The sequence below is a fragment of the Ovis aries genome, chromosome 14 (genome assembly GCF_016772045.2).
Source record: "Ovis aries strain OAR_USU_Benz2616 breed Rambouillet chromosome 14, ARS-UI_Ramb_v3.0, whole genome shotgun sequence".
Lineage (NCBI taxonomy): Eukaryota > Metazoa > Chordata > Mammalia > Artiodactyla > Bovidae > Ovis > Ovis aries.
This window is the reverse complement of record NC_056067.1, coordinates 63,213,688-63,233,322: the sequence shown is the minus strand read 5'-3', so window position 1 is coordinate 63,233,322 and position 19,635 is coordinate 63,213,688. Positions and strand designations below refer to the sequence as shown.

Sequence of the window (19,635 nt, the reverse complement as noted above, 5' to 3'; positions counted from 1 at the left end):
AAGCAACTGCACAGCTTCCTGTAAGTGTGGGTCACTCGACGGAGCAGTGTGTCCTTCATCAGAGGAGCGGGGCTGAGGCCGGTGGGCAGCCTGAACGCGGGGTCATGTCCGTGGTTCCTCCCTCGCTGCTCTGTCTTGGTCAGTCGGGGAGAGAGGGTTGGGTACAAATAGACAGCTAAGCAGGGCAGGGCTGGTGGTTCTTTAAGGCTGGGCTCTTCTCACCGGGTGTTTCTTTCCAGGGTTGTGTCTGAGCCAGAGCACTTGGGCACAGAAGGGTGAGTGTTGTGTATGATACTCCTGAGGACCAGTAGGGTTTAAGCCAGGTATCAGGTCTCTTGGCCTCTGGAAAGAGGGGACTCAGACTTTAGAGCGGGGACTGTAAGAGGGGGAGAAATAGATGGGTGGAGGGAGAAACACTTGTGTGTCTATTACCTGTTCCCTGTGTTCTAGGAAATCTCCGCCCCCCTCGTATCACTGCTCTGCCTGGATCCACAGTTCCATGGAAGGGTCATGTGACCCTCCTGTGTCAAGGACCTAAACAAGCTGAGGGGTACAAGATATTAAAAGTGGGAAGTCCTGAGCTCATGGACGAAGAAGAACAGATCCCGCCCAGGAAGACCAATCCTTTGAGGATCGCAGACATGACAACGGACCAGACAGGGCTGTACCACTGCTCCTATCAGAGAGGAGGCCGCTGGTCCCGGTTCAGTGACCCCCTGCAGCTGGTGATGACCGGTGAGGGGGACACAGAGGCAGCGGAGCCAGCACTGACCCCTCTGCCGAGGGAAGGACCAGGCTTTGGAGACAGGAAGCAGGAGGACCAAGCCTTGTCCTTGGGGAGGTCTCAGGGATCATGCCGAGAGTCTTCCTCAAGGGGAGGGAGGCAAGGAGGGGAGAGAGACCAGAGCCACATCTGCTCCCAGGGGACAAAAAGGGACAGTGCCTACGTGACCCTTCCCTTCATCGCTGAACTTCCTTCTTTCTCAGGAGCTTATGAGAAGCCCTCCCTCTCCAGCCTGGCTGGCACAGTGGCGGCTCCAGGGGAGAATGCGAAGTTGCAGTGTTTCTCCAGAATCAACCATGATGTATTTATCCTCACCAAAGATGGAGATCACATCACCCAGAACCAAAGCTCCACTCCCAAGGACAGGGGACACCAGACCATCTTCCTCTTGAGTCCAGTCTCCTCCACACAGGCGGGGACCTACAGATGCTACGGTGCCTTCCGCGACAACCCCTACGTGTGGTCCCAGCCCAGTGACCCACTGCAGCTTCAGGTCGAAGGTGGGGAAGAAGCCCAGTCCACCCGCCTGACCCCCGCCCTGGGGGCTGACTCTGTGCGGTTAAAGCACTGGCTGGGGAAGGGGACTGCAAGAGGCGGGGTGTGTGAGCGCCATCGGCTTAAACACGCATCTCTGAGGGATGGGCAGGGGACAGGCCGTGTAGGTCCCTGGGACTCTGGGAGGTGAGACCCCGACTGGGCAGAAATAAGGAAGACCTCTCCCACTTCACCGCTGTTTCCAGGAACTACTGAGTCTCCCAGCAGCACACAGCCCAGACGTTCAACTGGTGCAGCCGCGCCCACTTCACCTCTGGTTTCAGGAACTACTGACTCTCCCAGCAGCACACAGCACAGATGTTCAACTGGTGAGTGACTGAGTTTAGGTGGAAAACTGAAAAGAGTTTCTGTGCTCCCTTCTCTCTGGCCTGGAGTGTAACCGCATGGATGCAGATGTATCTGTTATATATCACATGGATGCACCTGTCTGTTAGTCTCTCAGTCGTGTCCAGCTCTCCACCCCATGGACTGTAGCCACCAGGCTCCTCCGTGCATGCGATTTCCCAGGCAAGAACACTGGAGGGGTTGCCATTCCCTTCTCCAGACGATCTTCCTGACCCGGGGACTGAACCCTGGTCTCCTGCATTGCAGCCAGATTCTTGACTGTTTGAGCTACAGGGAACTCCATGGATATATATGTATTTTATATATATATATACATATATATATATGTAACTATTATTAATATCATGTATGCTTTGCAGAAAATACTTATATAGACTATATTAATACATGTGTTATATCTATTTCGTTTTTGTCAGAATAAGAATGTGTCACATAATGACTGGTTGGGGAAAACAAGGTCACACACTGTAACAGGATAAGACTGACCGAAGGGGCTAGTGTTTTAGAAGATGGCTCAACAAGCAAATCCCTCATGGGTGTATTTCTAACCGACACTGGGATGAAATCAGAGGGGTGATCTTGTAGAGAGCGCAGGACAGGCAGAGGAACCAGCCCTGGGCCAAGACCCAGAGGTAGAGACGCGCTCAGGAGCCCGCGGGTAACAGAGGCCAGCATGTCTGCTGCGGGAACGGTCGAATCACAGGGGATACCGAGCGAGGAGCAGGCCGGGCTCAGGGTAGAGACTGCCAGCCTCCAGCACTCCAGTCCTGTCTTTCTGGACCCCAGAAGCCCCCGCCGGTATCAGCACAGCGCCTGTAATGACAGGAGGGAAAGAAAGGTGCTTAACTGCTTACCCCGAGAGGGTGGGCTGGGCGGGCTTCCCACCAGGTCCAGAGGTCTGCAGAAATCAGCTTCAGTTTTAGGGTCCTTTAGGGGTGTGGACAGCTTCCCTGGTGGCTCAGTGGTAAAGAATCTGCCTGCCAACCAGGAGACCCAGGTTCAATCCCCGGGTCAGGAAGATGCCCTGGAGAAGGGTTGGCGACTCACTCAATACCCTTGCCTGGGAAATCCCAGGGATGGAGGAGCCCAGTGGACCACAGTCCGTGGGGTCCCAAGGACACAGCTGAGTGACTAGTCAACAGCTGCAAACGGGAATCGGCCCTTCTACCTCTTCCCTCCCAGCGCCTGCCGCTTGGCACCCTTCTCTGGAGACTCAAGTCCGCCTGAGCCTGGCTGCCCTGCTTCTCCTGGCCATGGTCGTCCTGCTGGCTGAAGCCTGGTGCAGCCGGGGTGGGGGTCCCTCAGTGAAGTCAGATGAGCCCCCGCCCCAGTGGACTGACAAGCGCCGATGACCCTCTGCTGGCATCAAAGCACTGTGCCCACCTGTGGGGCGGAGGAGACGGGCCCCGGCTGGGTCACCCGACCTATGCAGCAGGGTACTCGCTTCCTGTGGAACCTGAAACAGTGCACCAGAGGCAGCGTGGGCGAGAGCAGCCCAGTGTGGATTCTCTTTCAGTCCAGAGAGCAGAGTCTAACCCTGTCCCCAAGCCTGCACCACATGCTACTTTCCCGTGGGTGCTGGTGCCTTTTCGAGCTTCTAGACTCTGCCTGTGTTCCCTGTCCTGTAGCTCCGTCCTCCAGACCCAGGAGGGGAGCGCCTCTTCTCCTCTCTGACCTCTGCTTCCTTCCTCCCTTCTTGCCTCACACACCCCCACCCTCCTGCTTCTCTCTTAACAAACACTTGTGGGAACTTCCCAGTGGTCCAGTGATTAAGAATCCACCCAGCAATGCAGGGGATGTGTGTTTGGTGCCTGGTCAGGGAACTAAGATCCCACAGGCTGCAGAGCAGCTAAGCCTCTGAGCAGCAACCAAATGAATAAATAAATAAAAATAAAATTGTACTTAAAAAAAGAACACGTGACTACGTTGGCCCCCCCGCCCCGTGACAACCTGCAGTAAGCCCCCACCCAAGACCCTTAATTTTACTACATCTACAGTGTCCCTTTTGACATGGAGGTTCTGGGTAGCGTTGCAACACTGTAATTAGGGGCTATTCCTCACCCTGCCTCCTGGAGATCACTGAGTCTGATCTTTGAGCCAGAAATCCTTGTTTTTATGCACTGTCTCACAGAAGAGACTCGGAAATAAGGACGGGTTTTTGTTTTGCTTTAATATTTAAGTCTTTATTGAATTTGTTACAATTTTGCTTCTGTTTTAAGTTTTGGTTTTTTGGGCCACGAGGCATGTTGGATTGTAGGTCCCAGACCAGGGGTTGAACTCACACCCCTCGCATTGAGAGGCAAAGTCTTAACCACTGGACTGCCAGGGAAGTACCTGGGAATAAATGTTTTAACACTCTTTTCAATTTAAAAGAGGACATGATTCAAACAGAGATGATACTTAATAAATTTTGCTTATGTGTACTGTGTAAATTCCTCAGTGTGGTTGTTCTTACAGGGTAGGAAATGGGTCTAGGGTAGAAATGCTTAATTTTTTTCTTTTTTTCTTCAATATAGCCCTTGTGAAAGTGAAAGTCGCTAAGGCGTGTCCGACTCTTTGCAGAATTTAAAAATCATAGAAAGCAAGTATAAAAGCATAAACATTCATACTGGTTGGTTGGTTTGGGGATTTAAGTTACACAGATGCTTGCGATGTTAGCAATTGTTCCTCTTTGGGTTTGGGGTTTGGTTTTTTGTTTCTGAGAAGAAACAGCTTTCAAAGCATGAGACTAAAACAACAGAATCACAGAAAGGCTAACCACCCCCTGTTACAGTTGAGCTGATGAAATAGTTTGGGGACTTCTTAGCTCCAAGCTGTTTAAGTAAATAATACATACCCTTGGACTTAAACCTGCATGGAAACCGCACAGAAAAACAGAGACACTAAGTGGTCACCTTCTCTCCACGCAGCCATGACCCAGTAAGCCCACAGAGACTTCAGATCAATGTCTTCATGGTGTCAGCTACGTCTATATGCCCCACTCCCAACCCAGGAGGAAGAGGGTGTGAACTGCCTTCACTACAGGGCTGAGAACTGAAAGCAACTGCACAGCTTCCTGTAAGTGTGGGTCACTCAACGGAGCAGTGTGTCCTTCATCAGAGGACCGGGGCTGAGGCCGGTGGGCAGCGTGAATGCAGGATCATGTCCATGGTTCCTCCCTCCTTGCTCTGTCTTGGTCAGTTGGGGAGAGAGGGTTGGGTACAAATTGGTGGCTAAGCAGGGCAGGGCTGGTGGTTCTTTAAGGCTGGGCTCTTCTCACCGGGTGTTTCTTTCTAGGGTTGTGTCTGAGCCAGAGCATGTGGACACAGAAGAGTGAGTATTCTGTGTGATACTCCTGAGGACTCAGTAGGGTCTAAGCCAGGTATCAGCTCTCTTGGCCGCTGGAAAGAGGGGACTCAGACTTTAGAGCGGGGGCTGTAAGAGGGGGAGAAATAGATGGGTGGAGGGAGAAACAGAAACGCTTGTGTGTCTATTACCTGTTCCCTGTGTTCTAGGAAATCTCCCCCCGCCTCGTATATCAGCTCTGCCTGGATCCACAGTTCCAGCTAAGAGTCATGTGACCCTCCTGTGTCAAGGACCTAAACAAGCTGAGGGGTACAAGATCTCAAAAGTGGGAAGTCCTGAGCCCATGGACAAAGAGGAACAGATCACGCCCAGGAAGACCAACACTTTGAGTATTGCAGACATGACAACGGACCAGACAGGGCTGTACCACTGCTCCTATCAGAGAGGAGGCCGCTGGTCCCAGTTCAGTGACCCCCTGCAGCTGGTGATGACCGGTGAGGGGGACACAGAGGCAGCGGAGCCGGCACTGACCCCTCTGCCGAGGGAAGGACCAGGCTTTGGGGGCAGGAAGCAGAAGGACCAAGCCTTGTCCTTGGGGAGGTCTCAGGGATAATGCTGAGAGTCTTCCTCAAGCGGGACGGGGGCAAGGAGGGGAGAGAGACCAGAGCCACGTCTGCTCCCAGGGGACAAAAAGGGACAGGGCCTACGTGACCCTTCCCTTCATCCCTGAACTTCCTTCTTTCTCAGGAGCTTATGACAAGCCCTCCCTCTCCAGCCTGGCTGGCACAGTGGCGGCTCCAGGGCAGAATGTGAAGCTGCAGTGTTTCTCCAGAATCACCCATGATGTATTTATCCTCACCAAAGATGGAGATCACATCACCCAGGACCAAAGCTCCGCCCCCCAGGACAGGGGACGCCAGACCATCTTCCTCTTGAGTCCAGTCTCCTCCACACAGGCGGGGACCTACAGATGCTACGGTGCCTTCCGCGACAACCCCTACGTGTGGTCTCACCCCAGTGACCCACTGCAGCTTCAGGTCGAAGGTGAGGAAGAAGCCCAGTCCCACCGGCCTGACCCCCGCCCTGGGGGCTGACTCTGTGCGGTTAAAGCACTGGCTGGGGAAGGGGACAGCAGAGGCGGGGTGTGTGAGCGCCATCGGCTTAGACACGCGTCTCTGAGGGACGGGCGGGGACAGGCCGTGTGGGTCCCTGGGACTCTGGGAGGTGAGAGCCTGACTGGGCGGAAATAAGGAAGACCGCTCCCACTTCACCGCTGTTTCCAGGAACTACTGAGTCTCCCAGCAGCACACAGCACAGACGCTCAACTGGTGAGTGACTGAGTTTAGGTGGAAAACTGAAAAGAGCTTCTGTGGTCGCTTCTCTCTGATGTGGAGTGTTAACCGCATGGATGCAGATGTATATGTTATATATTATATGTATGTACGTGTGTGTTAGTCTCTCAGTCGTGTCCAGCTCTCCACCCCATGGACTGTAGCCACCAGGCTCCTCCGTCCATGCGATTTCCCAGGCAAGAACACTGGAGGGGGTCGCCATTCCCTTCTCCAGAGGATCTTCCTGACCCAGGGACTGAACGCTGGTCTCCTGCATTGCAGCCAGATTCTTTACTGTTTGAGCTACAGGGAACTCCATGGATATATATGTATTTTATATATATATGTAACTATTGTTAAATATCATGTATGCTTTGCAGAAAATATTTGTATAGACTATATTAGTATGTGTGTTATATGTGTTTCGTTTTTGTCAGAATAAAAATGTGTCACATAATGACTGGTTGGGAAAAGCAAGGTCACACAGTGTAACAGAATAAGAATGACAGAAGGGGCTAGTGTTTTAGAAGATGGCTCAACAAGCAGATCCCTCATGGGTGTATTTCTAACAGACACTGGGATGAAATCAGAGGAAGGATCCTTGTAGAGAGTGCAGGACAGGCAGAGGAATCAGCCCTGGGCCAAGACCCAGAGGTAGAGACACGCTCAGGAGCCCGCGGGTAACAGAGGCCAGCGTGTCTGCTGCGGGAACGGTCAAATCACAAGGGATACTGAGCGAGGAGCAGGCTGGGCTCAGGGCGGGGACTGCCAGCCTCCAGCGACCCAGTCCTGTCTTTCTTGACCCCAGAAGCCCCCGCCGGTATCAGCACAGTGCCTGTAATGACAGGACGAAAGAAAGGTGCTTAACTGCTTACCCCGAGGGGGTGGGCTGGGCGGGCTTCCCACCAGGTCCAGAGGTCTGCAGAAATCAACTTGGGTTTTAGGGCCCTTTAGCCGTGTGGACGGCTTCCCTGGTGGCTCAGTGGTAAAGAATCTGCCTGCGAAGCAGGAGACCCAGGTTCAATCCCCGGGTCAGGAAGACGCCCTGGGGAAGGGCATGGCAACTCACTCAATACCCTTGCCTGGGAAATCCCAGGGACGGAGGAGCCCAGTGGGCCACAGTCCATGGGGTCCCAAGGACACAGCTGAGTGACTAGTCAACAGCTGCAAACGGGAATCGGCCCTTCTACCTCTTCCCTCCCAGCGCCTGCCGCTTGGCACCCTTCTCTGGAGACTCACGTCCGCCTGAGCCTGGCTGCCCTGCTTCTCCTGGCCATGGTCGTCCTGCTGGCTGAAGCCTGGTGCAGCCGGGGCGGGGGGGGCCCTCAGTGAAGTCAGATGAGCCCCCGCCCCAGTGGACTGACAAGCGCCGATGACCCTCTGCTGGCATCAAAGCACTGTGCCCACCTGTGGGGCGGAGGAGACGGGCCCCGGCTGGGTCACCCGACCTATGCAGCAGGGTACTCGCTTCCTGTGGAACCTGAAGCAGCGCACCAGAGGCAGCGTGGGCGAGAGCAGCCCAGTGTGGATTCTCTTTCAGTCCAGAGAGCAGAGTCTAAACCCTGCCCCCAAGCCTGCACCACGTGCTACTTTCCCGTGGGTGTTCTTGCCTTTCAAGCTTCCAGACTCTGCCTGTGTTCCCTGTCCTGTAGCTCCGTCCTCCAGACCCAGGAGGGGAGCGCCTCTTCTCCTCTCTGACCTCTGCTTCCTTCCTCCCTTCTTGCCTCACACACCCCCACCCTCCTGCTTCCCTCTTAACAAACACTTGTGGGGACCTGCCGGTGGTCCAGTGATTAAGAATCCACCCAGCAATGCAGGGGATGTGTGTTTGGTGCCTGGTCAGGGAACTAAGATCTCACAGGCTGCAGAGCAGCTAAGCCTCTGAGCAGCAACCAAATGAATAAATAAATAAAAATAAAATCGTGCTTAAAAAAAGAACACGTGACTACGTTGCCCCCCCCCATGACAACCTGCAATAAGCCCCCACCCAAGACCCTTAATTTCACCACATCTACAGTGTCCTTTTTGACATGGAGGTTCTGGGTAGCGTTGCAACACTGTAATTAGGGGCTATTCCTCACCCTGCCTCCTGGAGATCACTGAGTCTGATCTTTGAGCCAGAAATCCTTGTTTTTATGCACTGTCTCACAGAAGAGACTCGGAAATAAGGACGGGTTTTTGTTTTGCTCTAATATGTAAGTCTTTATTGAATTTGTTACAATTTTGCTTCTGTTTTAAGTTTTGGTTTTTTGGGCCACGAGGCATGTTGGATTGTAGGTCCCAGACCAGGGGTTGAACTCACACCCCCCGCATTGAGAGGCAAAGTCTTAACCACTGGACTGCCTGGGAAGTACCTGGGAATAAATGTTTTAACACTCTTTTCAACTTAAAAGAGGACATGATTCAAACAGAGATGATACTTAATAAATTTTGCTTATGTGTAATGTATAAAATTCCTTAGTGTGGTTGTTCTTACGGGGTGGGAAATGGGTCTAGGGTAGAAATGCTTAATTTTTTTCTTTTTTTCTTCAATATAGCCCTTGTGAAAGTGAAAGTCACTCAGGCAAGTCTGACTCTTTGCGGAATTTAAAAATTATAGAAAGCAAGTATAAAAGCATGAACACTCATACTGGTTGGTTGGTTTGGGGATTTAAGTTACACAGATGCTTGCGATGTTAGCAATTGTTCCTCTTTGGGTTTGGGGCTTGGTTTTTTGTTTCTGAGAAGAAACAGCTTTCAAAGCATGAGACTAAAACAACAGAATCACAGAAAGGCTAACTCACCCCCTGCTACGGCTGAGCTGGTGAAATAGTCTGGGGACCTCTTAGCTCCGAGCTGTTTAAGTAAATAATGCATACCCTTGGACTTAAGCCTGCATGGAAACTGCACAGAAAAACAGAGACGCTAAGTGGTCACGTGCCCTTCAGTCTCACCTCCGCCCCAAGACTCGACTCAGAGCTCTCTGCCCCTGGCTGCTGTTCCCACCCAAGTCCCCTCCTCTGCCCGCTCCTGACTTTCTCTCTGTGTCGGCACAGAGCTAACTTTCCTTGGGTGTTTTCTCTGAATGCCTTCTCAGAGTCAGCTAGGTGTCCCTGTCATGTTCTAAATGACAGCTGAGTTCTGTAAAGCGGTAAGTACATGGTGAGCCATTTGCTGTCTTTGCAAGCAGTTGGTTCTGCTCTCATAGGGCTTCCCAGGGAGCACTAGGCCTGAAGAAGCCCCCTGCCTGTGCAGGAGACGGAAAAGACCCAGATTCCCTCTCTAGGTCAAGAAGACTCCCTGGAGAAAGAACTGCCCACCCACTCCAGTATTCTTGCCTGGGAATTCCCGTGGACAGAGAGGAGCCTGTGGGGTGCAGTCCACGGGTCAGACAAAGATCAGACCTGGCTGAGCACAGATACAGCGCAAAAGCAGGAGCAATGATGTGTGACCATATGAGCGAGGCCACAGTCCTTTGAAACTTGGTTTGAAAAAGCAGAAGTGGATTTTAAATCATTTTTATGGGTTACAAAATGCTGATTTTCTTTGGGTTTTTTTCAGTCATTTAAAAATCCTGAGGCCATGCAAAAACAGACAGTGGGTTTTAGAATTCAATGATCCTCTCTTAGAATCTTTCCTCCAAACAGCTGAGTCCAAGTAACTGGAGAGCAAAGATAAGCTAAACAAAGCGTCTGGAGATGGTTCTCCTAGAAAGCAGTGATGGGGGTGTTCTCAGGATTCCCTTTCGATACCCTGGATGGAGGGTAAGAGGTGGGAGGAGGGACAGAAATGATACAAAGATAGAGGACATTAGATATTGACAGAGAGATAGATAAGTAAGTGAAAATGATGTATATAAAGGATAGATAGGGACTTCCCTGGTGGTCCAGGGGCTAAGACTCCATGCTTCCAGTGCAGGGGGCATGGGTTCAATCCCTGGCCGAGGGTAAGATCCCACATGCCACAGGGCATGGCCAAAATTAAATAAATAAAATAGTCTACTTACCGGCTGTCTTACAAATAAAAATGGGGCGTCCCTTTGTGGTCCAGTAGCTGAGACTCTGCTCCCACATCAGGAGACCTGGGCTTCGTCTCTGGTCAGGGAACTGGATCCCACCTGCGGCAGCTAGGAGTTCACCTCCTGCAAATGAAGACCCCGTGGGCCACAGCTAAGGCCTGGTGCGGCCAGAGAGACACACAGATACCTGGATATTTAAGATACAAATAACAGATGAGTGCTTGATAGACAGTAGAGAATGAATACATGGCAGCTAAATAGCAGAGAGACTATTAATACATAAATGACATCTAGATGTACATATAAATAAGTGATTGCTGTTGCTGTTGTTTAGTCGCTAAGCCGTGTCTGACTGTTTTCGAGTCCACAGACTGTAGCCCACCAGGCTCCTCTGCGATGGGATTCTCTAGGCAAGAACACTGGAGTGGGTTGCCATTTCCTGCTGCAGATCTTCCTGGCCCGCAGATAGAACCCATGTCCTCTGCATTGCAGGCAATACTTCATCACAAGCCACCACGGAAGGCCATAGATAGATGATAGAATTAGATGAATAAATGGTAGCTAGGTAGATGATAGTGAATGATGGATAGATAATAAAGGCATGATTGATGGATGATAGTTGATAAACAAGTAGACAATAAAATGACAGCTGATGATAGCTAGATGTGGATATGTGTGGTCTCCACAGTGTCAGAGGAGGGAAAGGCCTGTCTAACCTCTATGGACACGAGTGGGAGCAAACTCTGGGAGACAGTGATGGACAGGAAGCCTGGCGTGCTCAGCCCATGGGGTCTCACAGAGTCGGACACGACTGGGCAGCTGAACAGCAACCTCTTGCTCTGAGTTGGAACCTTTGGTCCTTACCTCAGTTCTGAGGAAAGCCCTCCTGAGCCACAGGCCTCTGAAGTTTTAACACCGACACCATGGTTCTCTCCACCCAGCCATGACCCAGTAAACTCACAGAGAATTCAGATCAATGTCTTCGTGGTGTCAGCTACGTCTATATGCCCCACACCCGACCCAGGAGGAAGAGGGTGTGAACTGCCTTCACTACAGGGCTGAGAACAGAAAGCAACTGCACAGCTTCCTGTAAGTGTGGGTCACTCGACGGAGCAGTGTGTCCTTCATCAGAGGAGCGGGGCTGAGGCTGGTGGGCAGCCTGAACGTGGGGTCATGTCCGTGGTTACTACCTCGCTGCTCTGTCTTGGTCAGTCGGGGAGAGAGGGTTGGGTACAAATAGACAGCTAAGCAGGGCAGGGCTGGTGGTTCTTTAAGGCTGGGCTCTTCTCACCGGGTGTTTCTTTCCAGGGTTGTGTCTGAGCCAGAGCACTTGGGCACAGAAGGGTGAGTGTTCTGTGTGATACTCCTGAGGACTCAGCAGGGTCTAGCCAGGTATCAGCTCTCTTGGCCGCTGGAAAGAGGGGACTCAGACTTTAGAGCGGGAGCTGTAAGAGGGGGAGAAATAGATGGGTGGAGGGAGAAATAGAAACGCTTGTGTGTCTATTACCTGTTCCCTGTGTTCTAGGAAATCTCCGCCCCCCTCGTATCACAGCTCTGCCTGGATTCACAGTTCCATGCAAGGGTCATGTGACCCTCCTGTGTCAAGGACCTGGACAAGCTGAGGGGTACGAGATCTCAAAAGTGGGAAGTCCTGAGCCCACGGACAAAGAGGAACAGATCACGCCCAGGAAGACCAACACTTTGAATATCACAGAGATTACAACGGACAAGACAGGGCTGTACCACTGCTCCTATCAGAGAGGAGGCCGCTGGTCCCAGTTCAGTGACCCCCTGCAGCTGGTGATGACCGGTGAGGGGGACACAGAGGCAGCGGAGCCGGGACTGATCCCTCTGCCAAGGGAAGGACCAGACTTTGGGGACAGGAAGCAGGAGGACCAAGCCTTGTCCTTGGGGAGGTCTCAAGGATGATGCCGAGAGTCTTCCTCAAGGGGGACGGGGGAAAGGAGGGGAGAGAGACCAGAGCCATGTCTGCTCCCAGGGGACAAAAAGGGACAGGGCCTACGTGACCCTTCCCTTCATCGCTGAACTTCCTTCTTTCTCAGGAGCTTATGAGAAGCCCTCCCTCTCCAGCGTGGCTGGCACAGTGGCGGCTCCGGGGGAGAATGCGAAGTTGCAGTGTTTCTCCAAAATCAACTATGAAGTATTTATCCTCACCAAAGATGGAGATCACATCACCCAGAACCAAAGCTCCACCCCCCAGGACAGGGGACACCAGACCATCTTCCTCTTGAGCCCAGTCTCCTCCACACAGGCGGGGACCTACAGATGCTACGGTGCCTTCCGCGACAACCCCTACGTGTGGTCTCACCCCAGTGACCCACTGCAGCTTCAGGTCGAAGGTGAGGAAGAAGCCCAGTCCACCCACCTGACTCCTGCCCTGGGGGCTGACTCTGTGCGGTTAAAGCACTGGCTGGGGAAGGGGACTGCAAGAGGCGGGGTGTGTGTGTGCCATCGGCTTAGACACACATCTCTGAGGGATGGGCGGGGACGGGCCATGTGGGTCCCTGGGACTCTGGGAGGCGAGACCCCGACTGGGCGGAAATAAGGAAGACCTCTCCCACTTCACCTCTGTGTTCAGGAAGCAGCACACAGCACAGACGTTCAACTGGTGAGTGACTGAGTTTAGGTGGAAAACTGAAAAGAGATTCTATATTCCCTTCTCTCTGACCTGGAGTGGAACGGGGCTTACTGCAGACAGGGCCAGCTTTTTAAGAAGGCTTCTGATGTCTTGGGGCATGGAGAACACAGATATCGCAGGTAGGGCTGACCTCCCTAAGGGAAATAAGATTAGACAGTCTACCCATTGCGGATAAAGCCAACAGGATCCATAGATACCATTTATCAGTGACCCATAATTGACGGTATTCTAAAATTCATTTATCAATGATCCATAATTGACAATATTCTGGACTTCCCAGGGCGCTCAGACAGTAAAGCACCTGCCTACAATGTGGGACACCGGGTTTAATTCCCTGGGTGGAGAAGATCCCCTGGAGAAGGAAATGGCAACCCACTCCAGCACTCTTGCCTCGAACCTCCCATGGACGGAGGAGCCTGGTGGGCTACAGTCCATGGGGTCGCTAAGAGTCGGACACTATGGAGGGACTTCACTTTCACTTTCACCTTCCACAGAGCTCTGCTCCCAGAAGGGTTAGCTCTCAATATTAGCTCAGAATAATCCAGACGATCAGATAACCTTGTTCTCTGGGGACTTCATCCCTAAACTGCACTGAGGACACACAGATTATGAGAGCTGTTCCTACAACAAGTTCCCTGTCGATGTCTCTCCCCTCCTCTGAGCCTCATTTCCTTCAGGGATGTGGACGCAAACTCTGTACAGGATTAAGGCCTGTTGGGTAAAGGCCTTCTGTGGTTGTGACCACTGCCACTTCTTTCTTACGTCTTGAGAAGAATTTAGTATGAACTTAGGTGAAGGCAATGGCACCCCACTCCAGTCCTCTTGCCTGGAAAATCCCATGGGTGGAGGAGCCTGGTGGGCTGCAGTCCATGGGGTCGCTAAGAGTCGGACATGACTGAGTGACTTCACTTTCACTTTTCACTTTCATGCATTGGAGAAGGAAATGGCAACCCACTCCTGTGTTCTTGCCTGGAGAATCCCAGGGACGGGGGAGCCTGGTGGGCTGCTGTCTGTGGGGTCACACTGAGTCAGACATGACTGAAGCCACTTGGCAGCAGCAGCATGAACTTGCTTCCTGTCCCAAGACGTGTCTCAGAGTCTGTACCGTGTGTGTGTGTGTGTGTGTGTGTGTGTGCACGCGCGCATGCCTGTGTGTATTGGGGGTGGGGGGGGCATTCATAGGCAGATGCCTATGAGGAGCTTCCAAAGCTGGAGGGGTCCTCAAGAGGAGGAGTTTGCTCCTGGACTCCTTGCTCCAGAGTTGACCATGCCCTCCTAGAGGTTAGACAAGGGCAAGAGAAAGCGAGGAGAAAGAAAAGTCCAAGAGAAAAGGTGCCCCTGTTCTCAGGACTTTCTCAGAGAGTAATAGTAGTCTGCTTTGAAATGGGCGTCCCCTATTTCAAAGTCAGACGGGGCACAAGGCCGAGGGCTCGAGGGCTGTGGGCTCGAGGGCCATGGGGAGAGAGAGAGAGAGAGGATCCGAGGGAATGGGGTTTCACTCAACATTGTAACCGATGGATGAAAAGCGGGCCAGTGTGTGGATGTCAGTCCAGCAAAGCAAGTGGAGAGTCCTATCCCAGAGCTCGTCTCAGTTTCTTGGCAAAGAGAGGGGACCACCGGAGGTGGGCTTGGTCGAGGAGCCCATCCAGCTGCAGTGGGTCTTCCCTCCCAGGTTTCAGCACCAGAATTAAGGCGAGTGCAGAGAAAAAGAGGGTAAGCTGGCAGTCAGGCAAGAAAAGGAAATTTATTAGAGGGAAAAGAGGGGTGACTGGCTCTTAAGGAGAACCAGCCTCCTCCCTTTCTGAAGGAGTCCTTCTTATACCCCACCAATGAAAAATTCTATGAAGGGATGGTCACATAGCCGGAGGTCTGGAATCTGGTGGTCTCACCGCCTTGAGAAGATGGGAGCCAGTGAGATAACAGGGTGCCGTATCTGCAATTTGGTCGGTCTCACGGATCACTGTGAGACTTTATTCTTTGTTTGTGAGGCTGACATAATGAGCTACCTTATCAGTGAGACCCCATGTGGGCCCTATCACCTATGAGATGGATAGAACCTTGACTGGAAAACGGGGCGGGGCAGGTGGGATGGAGGTGTGAAACCTGTGCTCTATCCACCTCACAGCCTATTTGTTTTTTAAAACATATATTTTTTTCTGTATTGGAATCTTGCCAACACAGAAAGAATTCTTTTTGTTGTCTGTGGTTGCTTTTGTGTAGTGAAATGCGTACTTTTCCTACACATTTCCATATGATGGCTCAAATCAGTTCTTGGAATGAGCCCTCCCCTGAGCTTGGCTAACGCCATATTCTTGATTCACCACCGCTGGCACTTTTCTGAGCTGTGCTTCCTCTTCACCAGCGGTCAGTAAATATTTCCTGTAATAGGCCAGTTACTCAGTGGGCAGATAGCTGGTCTCTTTCTCAACTGCTCAGCTCTGACCCTGTGCACAAAAGCAGCCACAGACGAGAGGCAGAAGCAAGTGAGCCGAGGTCGAGCTCTGAGGAAACGATAGATACAGGCGCTGAAGCTTGAACTTCAGTTCGTTTGCACTTGTCACAGATTTTATTCTTTCTTTATTATTTTTTTTTGGATTACAGTTTAAAAATGTAAGTCTGTTCTGAGTTCGAGGGCCACAGGGAAACACAGGTGGGCGGAGGTCTGATCCGTGTGCCGTCCAGTGCTGGTCCCTATAAGGATACAAATTTCCATTTCCCAGTGGCTTCTCTTTTAAATCTTTATTGGATTTGTTACAATGCTGCTTCTGTTTTATGTTTTTTTGGGGGGGTGGCCACGAGGCATGTGGGATCCTAGCTCCTCCATCAGGGATGGGACCAGCACCCCGTGCATTGAAGGCAAAGTCTTCACCACTGGGCCTCTAAAGACGTCCCTCCAAGAGCTTTGTTATCTATGACTTCATGGAGCAAGCAAATGAGGCGGTCAAAGCTCATTCCTCTTTTCTAAGAATCAGGGTCAGCAATTCTGAGCTTGGGGATTGTGGTGGGGTTTGAGGAAATACTCAGCAGCCGCGCTGCATGTGAAGGTTCTTTACACGGGGCGCCTGCTCCGGCACTGTGTTCTCTTTTGCAGCCCCGTCTGGCGACTTAGCCTCCCGAGGCAGACCCCTAGGTATCTGGATCGGTGTCCCGGTGGCCGTGGGTCTCCTGCTCCTAGTCTTCCTCATCTTCCTTATCCTCTACTGTCTGCGCAAAGCCAAAAGCAGTAGGTCCTTGAGAGCAGGAGGGGAAGCCTGTGTAGAGATCCCTGGGACGCAAATCCCACTGGGGAAACGCGGCGGGGCATTTGCTGGGGGAGGGGGAGGGGCTGAGGGGTCCAGAAGCAATGAGGGGAGGGCTGTTTTGCTGGTTCACGCTGTGATTGTGGTAACTGCCTTCCAGAAGCCAGGGCTGGGGGCAATCTACAGCCACCCTCCCGAAGACATGACCCTCTCTTTGTTTTGTTCACGAGATTGTTGTTGCTGTTTTTGCGGTGTCATTTTTCATTATCAAAGATGAAAAAATGAGAAAATTCAATCGGGAAAGATGAGATGTAAACACTCGCTTAAGCTGCTAGTGGAAGGATACACGGATTCACAAACCTAGTCACCAAGGCATTATTTACAACATTACAAAACAATGTCATAAAACAATATACAAAACATAAAACAATAACCCATATACCAAAACAGTGTCATAAAACAGAGGATATAAACCATACACGATGCTACAACTAACGTGGCCATTTAAAATATTGTTTAGGAAACACCTCTAGTGACAAAGAGAAATATTGAGGCTATAATGTTGTCTGTTAAAATTACAGATACAGAGAGAAAACTAGCAGTGACTAACGGGGAGGGGAGGGGCAGTTAAGGGGTAGGGGATTAAGAGGTACAAACTAGTAGGTATAAAATAATCTACAAGGATGGGACTTCCCTGGTGGACCAGTGGCTAAGACGCCACATTCCCAATGCAGGGGGCACAGGTTTGATCCCTGGTCAAGGAACTAGATCCCACATGCCACAACTAGGGGGAAAAAAAGAAGATCCCAAATGCCCCAACAACAAAATGGGGAATGTAGCAATATTTTATAATAACTATAAATGGAGTTTAACCTTTTAAAACTGTAAATCATTATACTGTAAACCTGTAACTTATATTGTATATTCAACAGTATTTCAGTTTTTTAAGAAATGACCCTCTCTTTGTCTGTTCGAGCTGCTGTAACAGAACGCCATAGACCAGGTGCTTCAAGCATCCAGCATCCATTTCTGACAATTCTGGAGGCTGGGAGGTCTGAGATGTAGGTGCTAGGATTCCGCTCCCGGTGAGGGTTCTCCTGCAGATGGCCACCTCTCCTGGCAGAGAGAGCGAGCTAGAGCTCTGGCTGAACATGAGAATCCCACCCTCAGGACCCCAGCAAAACCTCAGTTTCTCCCAGGGGCACCGTCTCCAAACAGCATCACGTGCAGGTCCCCACTGCAGCAGATGAATCTGGGGGGAAGGGGAGTGGGGACACAGATACATGGTCCACAACAACCTCCCCTTTCCCTCTAGATGCTGCAAGGAAAGAGAGACAGCCAGAGGCAGCTGGCCGGGCGAATGGACAGGTAAGGGCTTCCTCCTCTAGACTGTCCCTTGGACCCCCGTGTGGCACCCCCGTCTCATATTCTCCCTTCCTTCCTCAGGTTTCTGAAGCTGCAGACCCTCAGGAGGTCACCTATTCCCAGGTGACCTGCCGTGTCCCCCACCAGGGGACAGCTGGGGCCCCGTCCAGGGAGCCCAGACAGACCCAGAGCAGCGAGTATGTGACGCTGGCCTTCAGATAAGCCAGGCACCAGGGCCAGCACTTCATCTGGGCGGCAGAACTCACAGCTACCGCTGGTAGCTCCCTCCTCTAGAACTGAGGCTCCAAGCCTGACAGCCTGGTTGAGGGAGCCCACATTCCTCAGAAGGTCCTGCTGCCCCCACACACACACCCAGAAATCTAGAGACCTCAGCAACATGCGCCAGTCAGTCCCAGAGTCTCTAATTGCCCAGGGGTCCCTGAGACCAGCTGAAGTCATCAGAAGAGTGACAGGGTAATATTTTGTAAGTTTTCATTATTCATTAATTAAATGTTGTTTAGTTTCTATCATGTCTGACTCTTGGCAACCCCATGGACTGCAGCACGCCAGACTCCCCTGTCCTTCACTGTCTCCCAAAGTTTTCTCAGATTCATGTCCATTGAGTCGGTGATGCCATCCAACCATCTCATCCTCTGTCGTCCCCTTCTCCTCCTGCCCTCAATCATTCCCAGCATCACAGTCTTTTCCGTTGAGTCGGCTCCTCCCATCAGGTGGCCAAAGTATTGGAACTTCAGCTTCAGCATCAGTCCTACCAGTGAATATTCGGGATTGATTTTCTTTTGCCATGACAAGGCTGTGATCCATGAAAGGGATTAATTAAGTAAGTGTACTTAAATCCTCTTGGGTACCAGGTTTTATGTTACAGCTTTCTGAAAACAAAAGCTGAGAATGTTCGTATAAGAAATACTAAAGGAAGTTCTTTAAGTGAAGAAAAAAATATACCAGATGAAAATTTGAATCTATATAAAGGAATGAGAAAGGGCTGAACATTGGCTTTTAAGGAATCTATCAAGAGTCTTGAGTGACTGATAGGAAATTCTGATAGTTTTTTACCTTTTCTCTAAAAGTCTCCACTTAGAGGCTACTGGGTGCCAATTAACTGAAGGTCCATGAAAATAACTTTGAAACCGGGTTTCCAGTTCAGATAAGTCCTCAGATATAAATACCCTCACTCTCATTGTATCTCTATGATTGGTGCTTTATTTTGCAAACTGACTATTTGTAGGGGCACAGGAAAGAGCCTAAAACCATCCCTCTTGTTGAAGAGTTTGTTGTCTAGGGCAGGGGTCAATAAATTAGAACCCACAGGTCAACTCAGGCAAGTCACCAGTTTTGTGCCATACAGGTTACATTTTTACACTTTTCAATACTTATTTTTGCTTTTCCCTGGTGGCTCAGAAGGTAAAGAAACCACCTGCAATGCTGGAGACCTGGGTTTGACCCCTGGGTTGGAAGATCCCCAGGAGGAGGGCATGGCAACCCACACCAGTATCCAGTATTCTTGCCTGGAGAATCCCATGGACAGAGAAGCCTGACAGTGAGAGCTGGCGCACTAAGCGCAGGCGGCTGCGCGGGGCACAGGCGAGAGGAGCTACCCCAGGTCTGAGGTCAGGGGCAGCGGCCTAGAGTGCCAGGCTGCGATGGTGCAGAAATGGGCGAGAGGAGCTACCCTGCATCTGAGGTTAGGGGCGGCAGCCGAGAGGAGCTACCCTGCGTCTGAGGTCAGGAGTGGCCAGGAGGAGTCAACCCACGTCCAAGGTCAGGGGCGGCCCGGAGAAGCCACCTCGCACCGCAGGCCAGGGGTGGTGACCCTGAGGAGCCACCCTGAGCCCGAGGCCAGGGGCGGCAGCTGGGAGGAGCATCCAGAGGAGGGGTGGCTGCGCAGGCGCAGGAGGGCCTAGAGGAGCTACCCCACGTTGAAGGTCAGGAACGGCGGCGGTAAGAAGATACCCCTCGTCCAAGGTAAGGAGCAGTGGCTGTGCTTTGCTGGAGCAGCCGTGAAGAGATACCCCACGCCCAAGGTAAGAGAAACCCAAGTAAGATGGTAGGTGCTG

The 19,635-nt window shown here is 51.6% G+C and overlaps 1 protein-coding gene across 1 annotated transcript; it reads left to right on the top strand.

Annotated features, from left to right (window-relative positions):
• Positions 1-33: 33 nt before the first annotated feature.
• Positions 34-18,090, top strand: LOC101123578 (leukocyte immunoglobulin-like receptor subfamily A member 6). Its single transcript, XM_060397858.1, has 17 exons — positions 34-138; positions 240-275; positions 451-735; positions 988-1,284; positions 1,525-1,569; positions 5,717-6,013; positions 6,253-6,297; positions 7,505-7,631; positions 7,696-7,822; positions 11,366-11,504; positions 11,606-11,641; positions 11,823-12,107; positions 12,361-12,657; positions 12,897-12,926; positions 16,048-16,179; positions 17,511-17,563; positions 17,642-18,090. Exons 1-17 carry the CDS (start codon positions 105-107, stop codon positions 17,780-17,782), a joined length of 2,406 nt encoding a protein of 801 aa, XP_060253841.1. The 5' UTR covers positions 34-104; the 3' UTR covers positions 17,783-18,090.
• The last annotated feature ends 1,545 nt before the right edge of the window (positions 18,091-19,635 follow it).

Coding starts and splice junctions, on each gene's coding strand:
- LOC101123578 (XM_060397858.1), top strand. CDS start 105: ATGTCCGTGGTTCCTCCCTCGCTGCTCTGTCTTG. Junction 1,285..1,524: donor ACTGCAGCTTCAGGTCGAAG/GTGGGGAAGAAG, acceptor CGCTGTTTCCAG/GAACTACTGAGTCTCCCAGC. Junction 1,570..5,716: donor ACAGCCCAGACGTTCAACTG/GTGCAGCCGCGC, acceptor CTTCTTTCTCAG/GAGCTTATGACAAGCCCTCC.